The sequence below is a fragment of the Bos taurus genome, chromosome 13, assembly GCF_002263795.3.
Source record: "Bos taurus isolate L1 Dominette 01449 registration number 42190680 breed Hereford chromosome 13, ARS-UCD2.0, whole genome shotgun sequence".
In the NCBI taxonomy this organism is placed as follows: Eukaryota; Metazoa; Chordata; class Mammalia; order Artiodactyla; family Bovidae; genus Bos; species Bos taurus.
Window position 1 is genome coordinate 28,404,564 of NC_037340.1, and position 18,581 is coordinate 28,423,144.

The window sequence follows — 18,581 nt, forward strand, 5'->3', positions numbered from 1 at the left end:
TGGCATTTTTCACAGAACTAGAACAGAAAATGTTACAATTTGTACAGAAACACAGAAGACCCTGAATAGCCAAAGCAATCTTAAGAAAGAAAAAAAATGGAGCTGAAGGAAATCAGGCTCCTTGACTTCAGACTATACTAGAAGTAATCAACACAGTATGGTAACTGGCACAAAAGCAGAAATATAGACCAATGGAACAGAATAGAAGGCCCAGAGGAAGTTCACACACCTTTGGTCACCTAATCTATGACACAGGAGGCAAGAATATACAATGGAGAAAAGACAGCTTCTTAGTCAATGAATGGTGCTGGGAAAACTGGACAGCTACATGCAAAACAATGAAATTAGAATACACCCTAACACCATACACAAAAATAAACTCAAAATGCATTAAAGACCTAAATGTAAGGCCAGACTCTACAAAACTCTTAAGAGGAAAACATAGGCAGAACATTCTTTGACATAAATCACAGCAGGATCTTTCTTGACCCACCTCCTAGAGTAATGAAAATAAAAACAAAAATTAACAAATGGGACCTAATTAAACTTAAAAGCTTTTGCATAGCAAAGGAAACCATAAACAACATAAAAAGACAACACTCAGAATGGGAGAAAATGTTTGCAAACAAGGCGATGAACAAAGGATTAATCTCCCAAATATACAAACAGCTCATGCAGCTCAATAGAAAAAAAAGAAAAAAATTAAAAAATGGGAAGAGGACCTAAATAGACATTTCTTTGAAGAAGACAAACAGATGGTCAATAAACACATGGAAAGATGCTCAATATCACTAATTATTAGCGAAGTGCAAATCAAAACTATAATGGGGTTTTACTGACACCCATCACATGGGCTTCCTGGTGGCTCAGATGGTAAAGAGTCTGCCTGCAGTATGGGAGACCTGGGTTCGATCCCTGGATTGGGAAGATCCTCTGGTGAAGGAAATGGCAACCCACTCTAGTATTCTTGCCTGGAAAATCCCATGGATGGAGGAGCCTTGCAGGTACAGTCCATGGGGTCGCAAAGAGTTGGACACAACTGAGCAAACATATCCATCCAAAGAACACATGCATGTACATACATAATCTGAGCTAAAAACCAAATTCAGGAAAGTTGTAAGATACAAGTTCAACATTAAAAAAAAAATCACACCCATCCTAATGGCCATCATTAAAAAAAAGTCTACAAACAATAAATGTTGGAGAGAGTGTAGAGAAAAGGGATCCTTGTACTGCTATTAGGAATATAAATTGATACAGCCACTATGGAGGTTCCTTAAACAAATAAAAAACAAACTACCATATAATCCAGCAATCCCATTCTTGGGCATATACCCAGAGAAAACCATAATTTCAAAAGACACATGTACCCCAATATTCACTGCAGTTCTATTAGCACTGTTTACAACAGCCAGGACATGGAAGAAACCTAAATGTCCATCAAAAGAGGATAAAGAAGATGTGGTACATATATAAATGGAATATTACTCAGCCATAAAAAGGAATGAAGTTGGGTCATTTGTAGAGACGTGGATGGACCCAGAGACTCATATGGAGTGAAGTCGGAAAGAGAAAAACAAATATATATTAATGCATATATGTGGAGTCTAGGAAAATGATACAAATGATCTTATTTGCAAAACAGAAATAGAGACACAGATGTAGAGAACAAACGTATGGACACTTAGCGGGGAAAAGAGGGGTGGGATGAATTGGGAGATTGGGATCAATCAATCAGTATCACTACTGATAGTAGGTATAAAATGGATAACTAATGAGAACCTACTGTGTGAGTCAAGGAACTCTACTCAGTGCTCTGTGGTGATGTAAATGGGAAGAAAAGTCCAAACAAAGAGGATATGTGTACATGTATAGCTGATTCATTTTGCTGTACAGGAGAAACTAACAAGACACTGTAAAGCAGCTATACTTCAATAAAAATTAATAAAAATTTGGCAGCATCTGGTAAAGTACCCAGTTGAAACTACTGTTATGAGTTAACTTACATGGTTTCTATTTCTTATATTGTGAAATACGAGGGCTTATTCTTCTGTCTCCAAAATTCTGATTTGATGGCAATATTGAGAAGGCTGGTCTCAATAAATGGGAAGAGTGCAAAAAGCCTATGGGTGGGGACAGTGATTTCTTTATCACTGTTTAAAATTCCGTCAGTTTCAAAGTCATTCACTTAGGCTATAGATGATCATTCTGTCCTGGTTTTCTTTAGGAGGCAAATATTCCTTTACACAGGAGGGCAGAAATATATCAGTATAAATGGCTTTCATGGTTTTGTTTTTTTTCTTAACCCCCTGATGAGAAAGCAGAAAAGGACAACCATGCTGTCTTCTCAGTATTTTGACTCAGGCCTGTCCTGCACAAGCCACGGCCAGAAACATCTATTCCACAGAGATTTCACAGCCCTCACCAGTTACACAGTCCTGTATAAACACACCCTGGCAGAAGGTGAGCCCTCTGGCAGTCCTGCAGGCTGACCCTGTCTGCAGGGCACTGAGCCCAGGAACCTGGGCATCATTAGACTTAAGAGGACAACAGAACTTGAAAAAGCTGAAGAGAAATACAGGGAAGAGGTAGAATCGAGAGCTAAAGAGAAAGGATGGAGATGGGACTTTCCTGCAGGTCCAGTGGTTAAGACGCTGAACTTCTAATGCAGGAGGCCCGGGTTCAATCCCTACTTGGGGAACTAGGATCCCACATGCCATGCAGCAAAAAAATTGATATCAAGTAATTGCAAAACATAAAGGAAATACATTTGAACTGTAGGAATAAAATCTACATTAAAAGAAAAAAAGATGACAAAAAGAAGAAAAAAGCCCCCAAATATCGTGTGATTGATACCAACTACAGGGCTGTGTATTCTGAGCTGAACACAGCCCTGAACTATAAAGCTGGCAGGCGCCTATCAGATCAGTCCTCTGGAAGGAGAGATGGCAGATAGCTGGCACCCTCATTGTTACACTAGTTATTAATAAACTTCCCAACAATGGCAGGAAGTGCTGGCATTCAGAGAAGGTGAACGTGTGAAGAGTTGAGTCATGGACATGGACGGGTCCCAGACAGAGCAGGCCCTACGCTCAGTACAACATGTTTTCCCCCAGAGCGGAAAAGGTCAGAGCTGAGTGACCCCAGCAGACTGCAAGGCTTTGTGCTATTTTTTTTAATTTTATTTTTTAAACCCAAGACCCATCACCACATTCTTTGCAATCCTGCTCTTCACAATGAAGATGACTCAACTGCCATCTCATTAATCCCATAGCCCGACTCCTATTTATAGACACAACATGCCGTTCTGTTTTTGAGAGAGTGGGTGGCTTCTGCCCCTGTATTTCCATTCAAAAAAAGAACATGTCTCATTGTTCTATTTCTTTAAGAACGGATGCACAGTGACTTTTTTTATTGTTGTTTGGGGGGAGGGATGGTTAATGCAACAATCCACATGGGGAAGCAGAACACAGCATCTCTCCTAAGAGAGTCCGTGCCATTTTCTTTAAATGGGCTAAAAGCAAAAACACATCTCCCTGAGCCCCTACCTTCCCACTGAAACCAGAACTGTCCTGGGATGGCAAATTCCAGAAGCAATGCTAGGACAATCCTCCACTCTCTCTTGCTTTCAGAGGATCTGTGGAAAGGCCATGTGTGTTCAACATGCAGTTCTTGTGTCTTTTATTTTGTCATTCCATTTTTCCTCCCTTTCCCATCATTTTTGAGGTTTTAAGAAAAAGATGGTGAAGGACAGGGAAGCCTGGCGTGCTGCAGTCCGTGGGGTCACAAAGAGTCGGACAGGACTGAGTGACTGAGCAACTAGGCAGAGTGACTACAATGTCCCCTGCTCACCCCCACGTCCCCCGTAGTGGTCAGGTGGCAGGCTGGCTGGGTACCCAGAGGTGCAGAGCTTGTGAGGAGACTATGATGGGGGCAGTGGGTGGGGCTCTGCTGGCCTGGAAGGGGGGCTGCGCCTTGAGCTGCCTCCATATCCCCTCCTCTGGGGACCCTGGGAAGGCCAGGCCATCTCTCAGTAGACGTGCTCTGAGACAAGGGTCCTCACATCTTTCAAAGCCTGCCCACCGCCACCCCTTTACAAATGGATTTGGGATTTGGTTCCCTAACCTTTCTAGAATCTGAATCTCATACACTGCAATGTCAGGAAGTAAGAGCTTGACCCCTTTTAATCCAGCAGAGCTCAGAAGGCTCAGCACCTCTAAGGGTCTCTACTCAGATCTCCCACGGGACAGGCCTGGGTGTCACCACTGAAAATCTCAGGGGGTCTTGGCCCCGAGCCTTAGTAAATCATTTCAACTCTGCAGACTGTTTCTTTTTGAAATGTTAGCCCCTGAATGGGCCATTAGTAAGAGTGGACTTCTGACTTCTTTAACAATATCCGTAACATTTCTTCATTTCTTTAGCATCTGACACCTCAGATTCCTTTAAAATGACTGAAGTCCAGTACTTGGTAATGATGTGGCCTTGTTAAATAGGAAAACTGCCTTCAGAGTTACTAGAAGTTGACAATATTTTATCTCTGTTTTATATCAATACACAGTATGCAAACTCTTTGAGGAGAGAGGCTATAACTTTTAAAATGCTATGCATAGTTCCTAGCGAAGTTCGGGAGCTGGAAAAAAATGTTTATACTGTAAAATATCACAGTGTGGTTATACGGCTCAGTTACAACACAATTTGGAGACAGACAAGGGTGGAAGGATGAACGAAAGAGAATGAAGATGGATAGTATTTGCAGGAGGGGTCTGATCTGAAAAGAGTAACCTCTGAAGGTCTGATACCATCATGATAATCTGATGGAAAATGTTGGTGGTAGGTTTATGAGAGATCCTGACAAGGACCAAGATACCATATACTCTGGGAACACAGAAGGTTCTTAAAATGCAGCACACACTGGATTCTTACTAGTATCCTTCAAATTTTAATTTCAATAACTGTGTATCATTGACATCAGTCTTGGTGATGATTTCTTTAAATTTGACACCAAAACCAGAGGCGCCAAAAGTAAAAATAAACAAATGGGACTCAGGACTTCCCTGGTGGTCCAGTGGCTAAGTTGTCTCACTCCCAACGCAGGGGGCCCAGGTTCAGTTCCTGGTCAGGGAACTAGATCCCACATTCCACAGCCAAAGATCCCACAAACTGCCACGAAGATCAGAACTTCTGAGTGTGGCGACTAAGACCCAGTACAGCCAAATAAATAAATATTAAAAAAAAATAAACAATGGGACTACATCAAACTAAAAAGCTTCTGCACAACAGAGGAAACCATCAACAAAGAGAAAATGCAACCTACTGAGTGGGAGAAAATATTGGCAAATCATATATCTGATAAAGGGCTAATATTCAAAATATGTAGAAAACTCACACAACGCTATAACAACAACAACAAAAGATCCAATTAAGAAATGGGCAGAAGAGTCTGAAGAGACGTTTTCCAAAGAAGACATACATATGACCAGTATCATTAATGAAAAGATTTCCCGAATCATTAACCTTCAGGGGAATGCAAATCAAAACCACAGTGGGAAATGACCTTACATCTGTCAGAATGGCTGTCATCAAAAGGAACACGTGTTGGTGACAATGTGGAGAAAAAGAAAGGGAACTCTGCCTACACTGCTGGTGGGAATGTGAGCTGGTGCAGCCACCATGTAATAGTATGCAAGTTCCTCAAAATACTAACAATAGAACTACCACATGACCCAGCAATTTCACTTCTGGGTATTTATCTGAAGAAATGAAACACTAACTGGAAAAGATATCTCCATCCCCGTGTTCACTACAGCACTATTCACAAGAGCCAAGACACGGAAACAGCCTAAGTGTCCACCAGTAGACGAAAGGGTAAAGAAATTGTGACTTTACCACACACACACACACACAATGGAATGTTATTCAGCCATAACAAAAAAATTAAATCTTGTCATTTGAAACAAGATAAATGGACCCTGAAGGCATTATGCTAAGTGAAATAAACTGGAGAAAGGCAAACACTATTTGATTTCACTGATATATAGACTCTAAACACAAACAAATAAAACCCATAACCTCCCCTGAGCTCATAGATAAAAGGAAGAGACTGGTGGTTGTCAGAGGCAGGGGGTGACAGTGGGGGAAATAGGTGAAGGGGGTCAAAGGTACAAATTTCCAGTCATCAAATAAATGAGTTATGGGGAAATAATGTAAACATTTTTAAAAATCATGTATGGAGCAACTACTGGGTGTCAGGCACTGAGCTAGAAAAAAGGATTTTCGAGTGACGATTAGTTTTTCAAAATGTTTTTCAGGACTATTAGACAGCACCTTTTTTTTTTTTTAATGAGGCACCAGGTGGGCTTCCCAGGTCAGTGATAAAGAACCCACCTGCCATAGGAGGTTTGGGTTTGATTCCTGGGTTAGGAAGATCCCCTAGAGGGGGAAGTGGCAACCTACTCTAGTTCTTGCTGGGAAAATCCCATGAACAGAGGAGCTTGGTGGACTATAGTTCATGGGGTCAAAAAGACCCAGACATGCACACCAATACAAAATATTTTTTTTTGTATTTGTGAAGGAAATAAAAATAACTGATCAAATAGGACACTGGGTATCCTATTTCCTGAATGAGAGGTAGATCATAGTTCTGGCAAGTATCATAAAAGAGTGTTTAAATCAGGTCCATCCAGAAAGACTGGAGCTCTCTCATTTATGCAAGCCAGTCACTAAAATGTAGGCCTCTCAGTGTGCAGCGGAGAAGGGCTCACTAAGGCACCAAGGACCAGTTCCGTGGGCTCGGGGCAGGCGTGAGGGGGTTGGGATGATTCAAGTGCACTGCATTTATTGTGCACTTTATTTCTAATCCAATGCTGCCACTGATCTGAGGGAGGTACTGGTTTGTGGCCCAGAGGTTGGGCAGCCCCAGTCTAGAGGATGAAAAGCACAGGTGGGGAGCCAGCCTATATTTTCACCTGGGGGATGGGCAACCATCCCTTCCAGGTGGGACCACAAGGCCTCAGGAGAAGGCATCTTTTTCTCCTGCATATGGAAAGTCAGAGGCGCAGCAAGCACACACCTGGAGGCCGCAATGGCCCGATGTACAGGTCCTAGAAGTTCCCTGTGTTGGCTGATGGAACACTTTCGGTGCACAGTCTCTCCCTCCACTGACCCATGGCCTTTCCTAAGTTAGGAGGGAAACCTCCCCACAGAGCCTCCGTCTCTGCATTTAAGGCCAGTTCTTCAAGATCTATCTCGCAGGGCTGGGTCGAGTGTCACACGCTCCCTGGCCTGGTCACAGGCACGACTCACACCTCCCCACCTTATCCTCCACCCAGCCTTCCTCTCACTTAGCTGAGCAGCAGAGGGCAGGCAGAGAAAAGCCAGAGGGCCTCGGCCCTATGCACGAAGCCACTGCAGAAGTGCTGCGGTCAGGGGACCCCGGTTGCTTCCATCAACTTCCGAACAGCTTTGCGTGGGGTCTTCATCACTAAGTTAGAACAGCTCTAATATCCTGGGATAAAGATATTAGGTGTGGGAGTGGATTCAGCAGTTGATTCATCTCCTAACCCATGGGATTGATTAATGTCAAGCTGATGGCGATAACAGAGAGGAACTGCTTCCTCTAAATAAACTAATTTATTAAATTAGTAAATTTAATATTAATTGCTTAGTATTAAAACTGCCTGGATCTCATCTCTGATGGTTGAGTAATGTCGTTTCATGTTAGAAGTTTTGGGGCTCCTGCTCACCCATTCCTCTGTACCTGCTGTTAGCTTTGCATCCCTGGAGGGTGCCAGAGACAAGGGGCCCCTGCAGATGGACCAGGACATAGGTGTAAAAGTGGGGAGAGGAGGGACTTCCCTGGGGGTCAAGTAGTTAAGAATCCTTGCAATGCAGGGGACATGACCTCAATTCCTAGTTGGGGAACCAAGATCCCACATGCCAAGGAGCAACCAAGCCCACACACCCCAATTACTAAAGCCTGCATGCTGCAATGAAAGATCTTGCACAATGCAATGAAGATCCCATATGCCACAACTAAGACTCAATGTAGCCAAATAAATAGTTGAAAAAAGATACTAGTTAGGTTCATTTGGTAAAAGTGGGGAGACCTAAGTTCCTTGATCTTGAGCTGTACAACCACCTCAAGCTTTTCTCTCTTCTTCAACAAGAAGAGAGACTCTCAAAGCAAGGTCCCCAGACCAGTGGCATCAACAGCACCAGGGAACTTGTTGGAACTTGCTAGAAAGGCAAATTTCTGGTCTCACCCAGTCTCATAGATCAGACACTCCAGGGCTAGTACACAGCTATTTGAGTTTGAAGGAACCTCCCAAGGGGTTCTGATACACCTGAGCTGGAAGAATCTATTCTCCTCCTGGGTATAACATGCCATGTGCAAAAAGAATGTGGATTTCCGAGTGGATATGAAACCACAGCAAGGATGTGCCCCTAGCTGAGGCTGGAGGAAGAGTCAGCCTCATAGGGGCTAGATTAGGAGGATGGTGGGCAGATGAATCCAGGCTCAAATCTGAGACTCTGGGCTCCCAGGTGGCTCAGTGATAAAGAACCTGCCTGCCAGTGCAGAAGACACCGGAGATGTGGGTTTGATCCCTGGGTCAGGAAGATTCCCTGGAGGAGGAAATGGTAACCCACTCCAGTATTCTTGCCTAGAGAATCTCATGGGCAGAGGAGCTGGGCGGGTTACAATCCATGGGGTCACAAAGAGTCTGACATGACTTAGCAGCTGAACACGCACACAGGGGAGTGTCTCAGGGACAATCACAGTGCTGGCCCTGCCCTCCCTCATTCAGCAGGGAATCAGGAGTGGCTGAAATTCCAGGCAGGGGTCTTGGACTTTGGAAAACATTCTCTTTGCTACAGCATTGTCCATGGTCTTCACTGGAACCCTGTAAGCCTCAGAAATAATGATTACTCGGACCATTGTATTGATGAAAACATTTTAAGGATCCAAGACAGGGAGGGGTTGACAGTGATCCTTAATGGTGACCTAGCAGAGGCAGAGCCAACTGTGTGGGGCCTGACACTTATATAATTTTGGTGGCTAAATGTATTATGTTCACAGATTTTGTAAAACCCATGGCCATGTGAACACCTGGCCACGGGTCCCTGGGGACCTTACAAAGGCCGATCAATCCTCACCCTTGCCCTTCAGGTCTGAATGTGTTCCGGTTCTGACTGGACTCCACCAGCCCAGAAATTAACTAGACAGGTTTCAGCTTCTCCCTACTCCTGTCTTTTTCCTTTTTTTTTAAGTTTCTTTTTTATTTTTAATTGGAGGATAATTGCTTTACCATGTTGTGCTGGTTTCTGCCATACAACAGTGCAAATCAGTTATAACTGTATATATATCCCCTCCTTCTTGATCTCCCCCCCGCCCCATCCCAGCCCTCCCGGTCATCATGGTACTGAGGAATCTTTTTCCTTTTTTATTTCCCTTTTTATTGTCTGCTGCCACCAGCTGTATAGAAATGACTCTGGAAGATAAGGTAGGACAAAGCCTTCTTGTTTCACTCTCTGGCTCAGAGGCAAGGAAGAGGACACTGGCCCCAAGAATAATCCGGCCGTGACTGTGTGGCCTGGAGGGTGACCAGCATTATTATACTTCTGTAACACTTTCAGGAAATTTTTGCCTCCTTCTCTTCGATTCCCTGCCCAACTCAAACCACTCCCCTTCCTGTCACTTCAGCAAACGGTGTCCCTTCTCCTGAATCCAGCCAGACCTGAAACCTCAGGGCATTTCTGCCCCTCCCAGCTTCGAATGATGACAAACACTTGCCCAGGGCCCTGCAGAGACAGACTGCATCAGACCCGCTGATCCTCTCTTTCCAAAGGCGCCAGACAGCAAGACTCTCCTTTCCAAATGATCAAGAGTTTTCTGTACTTTTGAAAGCCTCAAGAAGTTCCCCTGGGAACACAGTGCAGGTCCCTCAGCACCATGACTCGGACCTTCAGCCCTTTCTTAGGTAATTCTCCTTGAGTGGCACCCAAGGGATCCCTCCTTCCACCCCTGGAGCAGACACTCCTGCCGGCTGGCCATCAGCCTCGAGAAGGCTCTGGATGCTGCTCTAAGACCCTTGTGCGTCCTCCGCACACTGTGTGGTTCTTCCGCCTCTCCCCACCCCCCATATCTTTGGCCATTTTCTCTGATCCCTGCTGGACTGCAAACCTTGCTCTGGATGCCAGAGCCAGCTTCCGCCGAGCCTGCCACATGGTCCTGACCGCCCCCCTCACCTACCCTCAGAGCGCTCCGCCCCAACCCAGGGCTTGCAGCCCTGCTGCCCGGGGACCTCTTTTAGGGTCTGCTCACCTGAGGACAGGAGGCTGCCGCTGCTGCCGCTGATGATCTTGCCTTTGCTGCCCATGTTGGCCAGCTTGGATGTCTTCAGCGTCCCCGTCTCTGTCAGGTCGATGGCAATTTCGCTCAGGCTGCGGGCGGCATGGATCTTCGACTAAAAAGATCAGCGGGTTGGACAGATTAGGTGGAGGACACTCCCCTCCTGGCGAGGACACGCTGACTACAGCTTGTCATCCTGAGATCTAGCAAATGGCCTCATGGCCCGAACTGCAGTATTTTTCTGTGTGTGTCCCGGGGCCCATCGCTCATCCTCTGAAACTTTCCCTCGGGAGCAGATAAGACTCCAGAGGTGACTCACTAGGAATTTTCTAAACCTGTCATCCCCCAGGCTGTGTGTACAGGGCTTACAGAGTGTGGATTTGGAGTCAGATAGATCTTGGGGGCTGGGGGCGGGTCCCGATTTGGGGAATGACTTAGGCTCATGGAGCCTCATTATTCCCAAGGATGAAACAGGAAGACCACCACCTACTGCTCAAGGTTTTGTGAGGGTCAAAGGAAGTCAGACGAGTGAACGGCTTCCCTCCCTTCTCCTCCCCCTTCTGTTCCCCTCCCCATGCCACCTCCTACATAGCTGTCAATAAACACTAGTGATTATACAGGATTTTGTGCTTAAAGAAGGAGAAAAAAATAATTGTCAGCTTGGTGAATGATTTAAGAGATGTCTGAAGAAAGTTTAGGAAGTTTCAGTAAGTTCTAAAGTGGTTCATAACTCTTAAAGTGTTAGCCATGGAGCTACGAAAACTCAGAGGGTTGGGAAGTGACCACGCTACCAGCCTGCAAGCGTGGTGTGCAAGCATAGTGTGTAAGCATGGTGTGTAAGGGCTTCTGGAACAAATGCTCGTTGGGATGTTTGGTTCCCACTAAGGGGCACCTGACACGGTGCCCTGCTTCCATTTTGATACCTAAATGTATGAGCCCAAGTCTTCAGATTACAGTTAAGACTCCACTGACTCCACAAATTAACTGGCCCACTTTGGCAAACAACAGAGCAATCAGAAGAGGACTCTGTTCACAATTACATTCCTAAAAGTAACTGCTGCAGTGAAGCTTTCTGCTCTAGTTCCCAGCTCTGGAAGTGGAGATGGGTTTGCGTGCCCCCTGACAATTTGAGGGTGTTTTTTTTTTTTTTCCTTTATCGGGAAATCAGTTCATGATAATTCCTCAGGCAGGGGCTTCTGCTGAACTGTGGCCTTCCAGAAAACAGCGATCAATGCTAGTGTAACCTGTACATGTGTCCATCTTTCTGCGGTCATTGGCGATATGCCAGGGATGCACGGATAGAACCAGGCGAGGCTCCCCACTGAGGTTTGCAGTTATTTGGTGTGTGTTCACCCCTGGCTGGTGTGAGGCCCAGTCTGTCCCTGACACAGGAGAAACCGTGGAATGTGGGCAGACCACTGCCTGGCTCCCCTCACATCCTGTGCCCACAGTGGTCTCCAGCAGGGTCTGTCTGGATCCTGAGACCCTGCCCTTGTCTGGCCTCCGTGTTGATGCCAAAATTGGTGAAAGGCAATGACTTTCGACTGCCAAGTACTTTCCTCACCTAAATGAGATGAGAGTCTGAAAGGCAGAGGAAATGCGGAGATTTTTTGCTTTTTTTGTTCATCGGGTCTGGCTTGTCTTCTTTCTCACACTCTTCTATCTCAGTGATCCTTCCTTTTTTTTTTTCCCATGATGTGGCTTGTGGCATCTTAGTTCCCCGACCAGGGATTGAATTGGTGCCCCCTGCCATGGAAGCACAGAGTCCTGACCACTGGACTGCCAGGAACTGGTCCCTCCTTAACTGTTGTCTCCTCTCCGACCTCAACTTTTGTCCCTACATTCAGAACCAGGCCGCCTTCCTGCGGTGAAGGCATCCTTGCTCATGAAATAATCCCAGCTGCCAGCCCCTGGCAGGGTTTTCTGGCTTGTAGCAGAAAGCAGGAAGGCCTCCGTTTCATTTTGACACAGAATATCAATCACATGCACCTGGCTAAGTTGTATCCTCTGAGCAAAGCAGAGAAAGCACAATCCATCACTTCCTTTCTTTCAACACTATTCTCTTACCAAGGCCCACGCATCACCAAGAGGAGCCCACGCTTGCAGTTATGCAAGAATAACTCATGAAGTCACAGCCCAATTCACCCTGGTGAAGGATCCAGGCTCTGGAGTCAGAAAGACCTGGACTGGAATCTCGGCTCTTTCCAGTAAATCATAGATTGACCTTGATTTCCAACCTCTCTGATCCCGAGATCCCTGTTTGTAAAATGGAGCTCTTAAAACCCACATCACAGAGGTGTGATGTCAGGACTAAATTAGATAACAGACATCAAGGTCATTGGAATTGGAATAAGCTATAAATCAGGTCCTGGGAGGAATTTGCTAAGTGAGGTTCAATGAATGACTCCATTGGATATTTTAGGGGATCTCATCAATCTCGTGGGAAACCCATCCCCCCTCGACCCCATCCCTGTCATGCTAACCTCGGAGACAGGAAACAAACTAGGAAAAAGGGATAACGTGCGCTTTTGAGGGAGATTAGCTTCTCAGAAGTTTTAGGAAATTACTGACTTCTGTCTGGAATGGAAATATCACAATGCCCATGTGGATCAGGAGGAGAGAGGGCACTATAGAGGAGACAACTTGATGGGGAGATTCCCTCCTTGTAAAGTCAAGTCTTTGGGTCAAAGAGCCTCCAAAGTTCTAGACGTTTTGCTTGGAGGGTCTTGCTGTACTAAGTATTACTACAGGCATTCTGTGAGCCAGGTTTAATCAGCCTCTACCATGCTTTCACTTGGCTTTTGATCTAGACAGAATAAAGAATAGCAGATTGGATCAAGTGGGGAAAAAATATTAAGAAGGAAAGATGTTAGATCTGGGGGCCAACTCAACAAGTCCTCAATCTGAATTCAGAGGAACAGTGACTAATATTCACTCTAAACAATTTAAGTTTTCAAATATTTCCCTCTGAACTCTATTAGAGATTCCTTGGGCACATAGGTTGGCAGGATCCAGCTGATGACACTTCTGATCTTTGGGGTCAGCAGATGTAATTTACCAAATGTCACTGGTGACTGTACAGCCTCTCATTCTGAAGGAGCCACCAGAAAGGAACCAGAAGGGCTTCTTTCTGCTGTCTTTAGTGACGGAGGGTGTGTGTGTGGGTGTGTGTGTGGGTGTGTGTGTGGGTGTGTGGGTGTGTGTGTGCGCGCGCGCGTGTGTGTGTGTGTATTCATCCTCATTCTGCTCTGTCTTTAGTGATGCAGGCTGTGTGTGTGAGAGCGAGCGAGCGAGAGTGAGACAGAGAGGAGAGAGACAAGGAGAGATTTTAAGCGACTTACACCAGAACCCTGAAAGAAGAAAATAACCAAGTGCCAGTGTATGAGCACAAGACTTCTCGGTTACCTACCCCTGCTGACTCCAACCACCAGACCACACTTGTTTCTGGGGTTGAAAAGAATTCCTTAGGAGGCTTGGGCTTTGCTGAAGCACTTCAGAGAAAGGAATGGTTGGCACGGCCCACTACAGTAGAGTGTGAAGCAATGGCTAGCATGCCAGCCAATACTGGCTGCTCAGAAATACTTGGAAACACTTCATCCCAGGTCTGCCAACCATCACGCACCTGGAACCATCCTGCCCACTGGAGATGGGTCACATTGCTATTGTCTAAAGAACATTCCAGAATTGAAAGGTGTTGTAACACAATTCCTGAGGCAAATTTTATCATCTCTGGTTTGGGGGTACTTTTAAAGAGTTTAAACTTCATACAGGTGTCGGCCAGGGAACAGCATGCTCGATTAATAATGACAATAATGAAAGATAGCTCCCATCTCCTGAAGCAATCACAAACACTGTGTCCCTGGCCCAGTCAATGATTTTGTCAGGGGTTTCTTTGCTGTTCTTTAACTGAGGAAAGCAAGGAGTGAAGAAAGACTTGTCCAGGGTCACAGAAAGAGAAGGCAGAATCCTTGGACTTCCCTATGGGGCAACCTGTTTCTTGCCTAATACCACAGGCAGAGGAACTGGTTCCAAAAGAAAATGCATGGGCTCTGGAGTACCTGTGAATATTCAGAGCTTATCTGGGGAAAATTCTCCTGCTCCTAGGAATAAGTGTATTTCCTTCAGCCCTCCAGGGGTTGCTGAGGTGAAAGTTCTCTATGGCTATAAGCATTTGGTTTGGTCTCTTAAAAGACACTTCTTGTTAACAGGTCATCCTTGATAGTTACTTTTAATTAACTATTCTTGGCTGCACTGGGTCTTCATTGCTGTGCTTGGGCGTTCTCTAGTTGTGCATGGGCTTCTCACTGCAGTGGCTTTTCTTGCTGTGGATCATGGACTCTAGGGTCTCTGGACTCAGTAGCTGTGGCACACGGGCTCAACCGCTCTGCAGCATGTGGGATATTCCTGGATCAGGGATCAAATCCGTGTTCCCTGCATTGGCAGGCGGATTCTTAACCATTGGTTCACCAGGGAAGTCTCTGATGGTTACTTTTAAAGGTTTACTTGCTGTATCAGGGGGTTGACCTGTAAGCCTGCTCCATAAAGCTTCCCCAACTGCAGGTGAGACAACCTTCAACAGGGCTGTAGAGCCCTAAGGATGAGCCTCCTGAATTACCCCAAAGACGTTCTAATGCAAAAAGCCAGCACAAGGAGGAAGAGTTCAAACAGCTAATCCTTAGGGTGAAGCATGCTTTTTCTTTTCGGCATTCAACACTGAGTATCAGTGTGTGTGAGGTCCTCGCAAGAGGAATCGGTAGTGGGGTTCAGGAGGGTTGTCAAACTCTCTTACCTCTCATCATGCATTGCCGAACAGTACGGAGGACAGAATCAAGGTTCTAAGGTTTCGACCTCCAACTCTTGCCACCGGAGGGCAAATCGCTGACACCCACCCACTGTCTCAATACAAAGCATGAGTCAAAAGCACTTTGGCCCTGTTTCTTTGGATCTAATCGGGCCTCAAATTCCTGTGCCAAAGCCCGTCATCACCAGCAGAGCTGTAGAACACTCTCATTATTCCTGGCAACAAAAATATTCCACCCTGTGCCCACTCATCCCAGAAAATGACCGAAAGAGGGGTCAGGAAGAAGACCTAGGAGAGGAGAAAATGTGTTACAGAGGAGAAAGTGACCCCCACATGGGAAAGGCTGTGATTCAAAACTGAACGATGACTTCAGGGTTTGTCTGCTTCCTTCCTGCCCTATTGTCCTACTATCTTTCTCTTGCCTCCTGCTCAACAGCTCTCCTTCCAGTCCTCTCCCCAAGCCAGGAAAAAAGCATCTCCAACCAGAAGGAAAATAACACCAAAGGGGAAGCTGCAAGAATACCAAAGGGCACCAATCCAATAAGTCTTGGGCCCAGTAAGCCCAGAGTCCTGCCACCTCCTCCCCTTTCAGGACTCATGGGCTGGGACAAAACCTCCCATGGGGGATGGTACGGCTAGGCAAGGGGCCAAGGTCCATTCCCCACCCTTCCTGAGCCACCAGAATCCTGAGAAAGATACTGAGCCCATCTTGATACGGCTCTTCACCTGAGGGGTAGTGGACGGGAGAGGCTTGGGTGGGGAAGGCGAGGGGAGCCCAGAAGCCGAGGCAGGAGGAAGAAGGGGCAGAATGTTGACGGAAGCCCTGTGTGAACTGGGGAGATGTCATTTTCCCACCCACCAGAAAATGCACCCTTCCCCCACCCCGTGTCTGTGAACTTGGGCTACATCAAACCTCCCTTGGAGGATGACTGTTTATCAAGGCCTGAGGCTCTGGGTCTACCTGAGGGAAACAGAGTTGTTGCTTTTTAATTTTTTTTTTTTTAATGTTTCCAGTTTTGCATTTTTCAGAAGAGTTGGCAGTTGGAAAAGCCTGGAGGGTTTTCACAAGCAATTATCCTCAACAGTTAGGTGGTGTCTATTAGTTGAGACTAGTTGCTTTTTATTTTCTCAAAAGGAAAACAACATGCCAGTGTTTACACACCAAAAAGGGCTTGACTGCTTACTCCTGGGAGAGGCTCTAGGGCTTTGAAAGCGCAGGCAGAATTCCTACCTGGCTGTGTCAAATGGCTTAAGTGGCTCTGACTATTCTTGACCAGGTCGCTGAGAAAGAATTGTTCTCTTAAAGAGTTGATCTCATTCCTGCCTCTGATAGCCCTAAAAGGCCAGTCTGTACCTGTGCCCATTTCAGAGCAAGGGATGCAGAGCCTCCCCCAGCCATCCAATGCCCACTCCCCAACTACAAGATCCAGACAAGGACCCTGCCCTTAGGAGAGCTCAAGGCTCAGTGGAAGGTCTGGTCTCCGCAGAGGCCCTCCCCACCCCAGGAGAGGCCCTTACCTTACTCTGCTTTCTGTCCAGATAGAACTGGTGTTGGCTAATGGCCATAGCCCAGATGGACTTGATCAGTGCTGGACACGCGTACCACGTGTGCACCGCGATGCCGCTGTGTCCAAATGTCCTTCTTGTCACCGAAGCCCTGGGAGAATAAGAACCAGAAGGGTCAACCAACTGCGCTGGCCATGAAGGACTCCAGTGCTCAGTCCACAGCTTTTACCAAGAACCCACTGGGTCCAAAAGTTCTGGCATAAAGGTAACCGAAGGGCCTTGTGTGCACACACGTGCAGCTGGCTGACAAAGGCCAGCTTTTCATTTTATTAAACAGAAACGGATTCTATTTAAGGTATAGAATATGATGATTTGATTTTCATATACACAGTGATCACTGCAGTCAAGCTAAAGAATATCTCATCTCCTCCAATATTACCATCATGTGTGCTTGTGTGTGTTTATGGTCAGAGCACCTGAAATCTGTTCTTAGCCAGTTTCCAGTATATTATTAACTATAGTCACCATGCTGTACATTCTGCCTCTAGGCTAATTCTTCCATAACTACCCCTTTGTACCCTCTGACCAGTATCTCTCCATTTCCCCTGCCTCCTTGCTCTGCCCTACCCCCAGTGACGGCCATTCTTCTCTCTGCTTCTGTGTATCGACTCTTTTAGTTTCCATCTATAAACAAGACCATGTAGTTCTGTTCTCTCTGTCTGCCTTATTTCACTTCATAATGTCCTCCAGGTCCATCCACATTATTGCAAACAGCAGGGTCTCCTTTTTTTTTTTTAAGGTTGAATGATACTCTGTTGTGCATACACATCACAATTTCTTCATCCATCAATGTACACTTAGGTTGCTGCCATATCGTGGCTATTGTGAATCCTGCTAATATTTTGATTTACTGGCTCCTTAGAGATCAAAATTTGGCTAAGCCTCTGCCTTGTCTGGAATAAGATGGGTCATTCGAGGTCACGGGACGGTCTTTTCTGATCTTCAGCTCTTGGCACTGGGCCAAGGCAAATTTTGGAGACAGGAAAAGCCTTTGACAATGCCCTTTATTAACCAGGCAACACTGCCTGTCGTGAAGGATGAGTAAATTTTCTTCTAATCACCACATCATCTAAGGCAATCAGGACTCCTTATGTTATTCTTAGGCAATCTTCCTTGAAAGAGCTGGTTTCAATTTCAAATATATTCAGAGGGCAGGTGGGGTATAAAAGTAATCAGGATAGGGAAGGCAGAAAGAAATGGGCCCGTCCAATCTCCCTCCTGCTACCCAAACCACTTCCACATACACACGGATGTAGGAGATGTGGAGGATGTTGTATGGTGCAGAGAGAGGCAATCAGACTTTAAATGGAAGGTGGGAGAGACTGGTCCTAATGTAATTCATCACATTAATGGAATCATGGGGGAAAAGTTATATGATTGTGTTCTTAGTGAAGTGTATTTTATAGGATGGGTACACGATTTTGCAAGTGAAATCTCAGAATGAGTGTGTGCATACTTGCATGTGTGCATGTGTAGGGCAAGGTGAGGGGGCAGTGGGGTGAGGCTTGGGGTATCTTATGTGCACATCAGAAGAACAATATGTGTTCCAGATTGAGCTACTGCATTTCCAGAATCTTGGGGCTGATCAGGACTTATGAATAATCACATTATTTTCATGGCCAGTTTTTTTCCTTGAAGGAAATTAGAAGCTGCTCCAATCATCTTCTCTTAGGGTCTCAAGATTTAACAGCAGGTGTTCTACAGACCCACTTTTAAGGAGGAATTCCAAACTGGTGGTTAGTTAATGCTACAGATTCTAAGCAGAGCATTATTCTTTCTTTTGGTTAAAACCAAAGGTAAAATACCAGCTCACGGAAGAACACACAGTTGAAAATAACAGAAAAAGAGCTGGCGAGAGAGTGAGAA

General features: G+C 45.7%; 1 protein-coding gene across 10 annotated transcripts in view; it reads right to left on the reverse strand.

Annotated features, from left to right (window-relative positions):
- The window catches only part of FRMD4A (FERM domain containing 4A), an 849,800-nt gene that overhangs the window by 55,257 nt on the left and 775,962 nt on the right, over positions 1–18,581 (reverse strand). For all 10 annotated transcript variants that reach the window (XM_059892529.1, XM_059892528.1, XM_059892530.1 and 7 more), the window contains 2 exons: positions 16,668–16,806; positions 10,322–10,463 (listed from right to left, as the gene is read on the reverse strand). In XM_059892529.1, the coding sequence (XP_059748512.1) occupies positions 10,322–10,463; positions 16,668–16,806 (281 nt within the window). The remainder of the gene's footprint in view (positions 1–10,321; positions 10,464–16,667; positions 16,807–18,581) is intronic.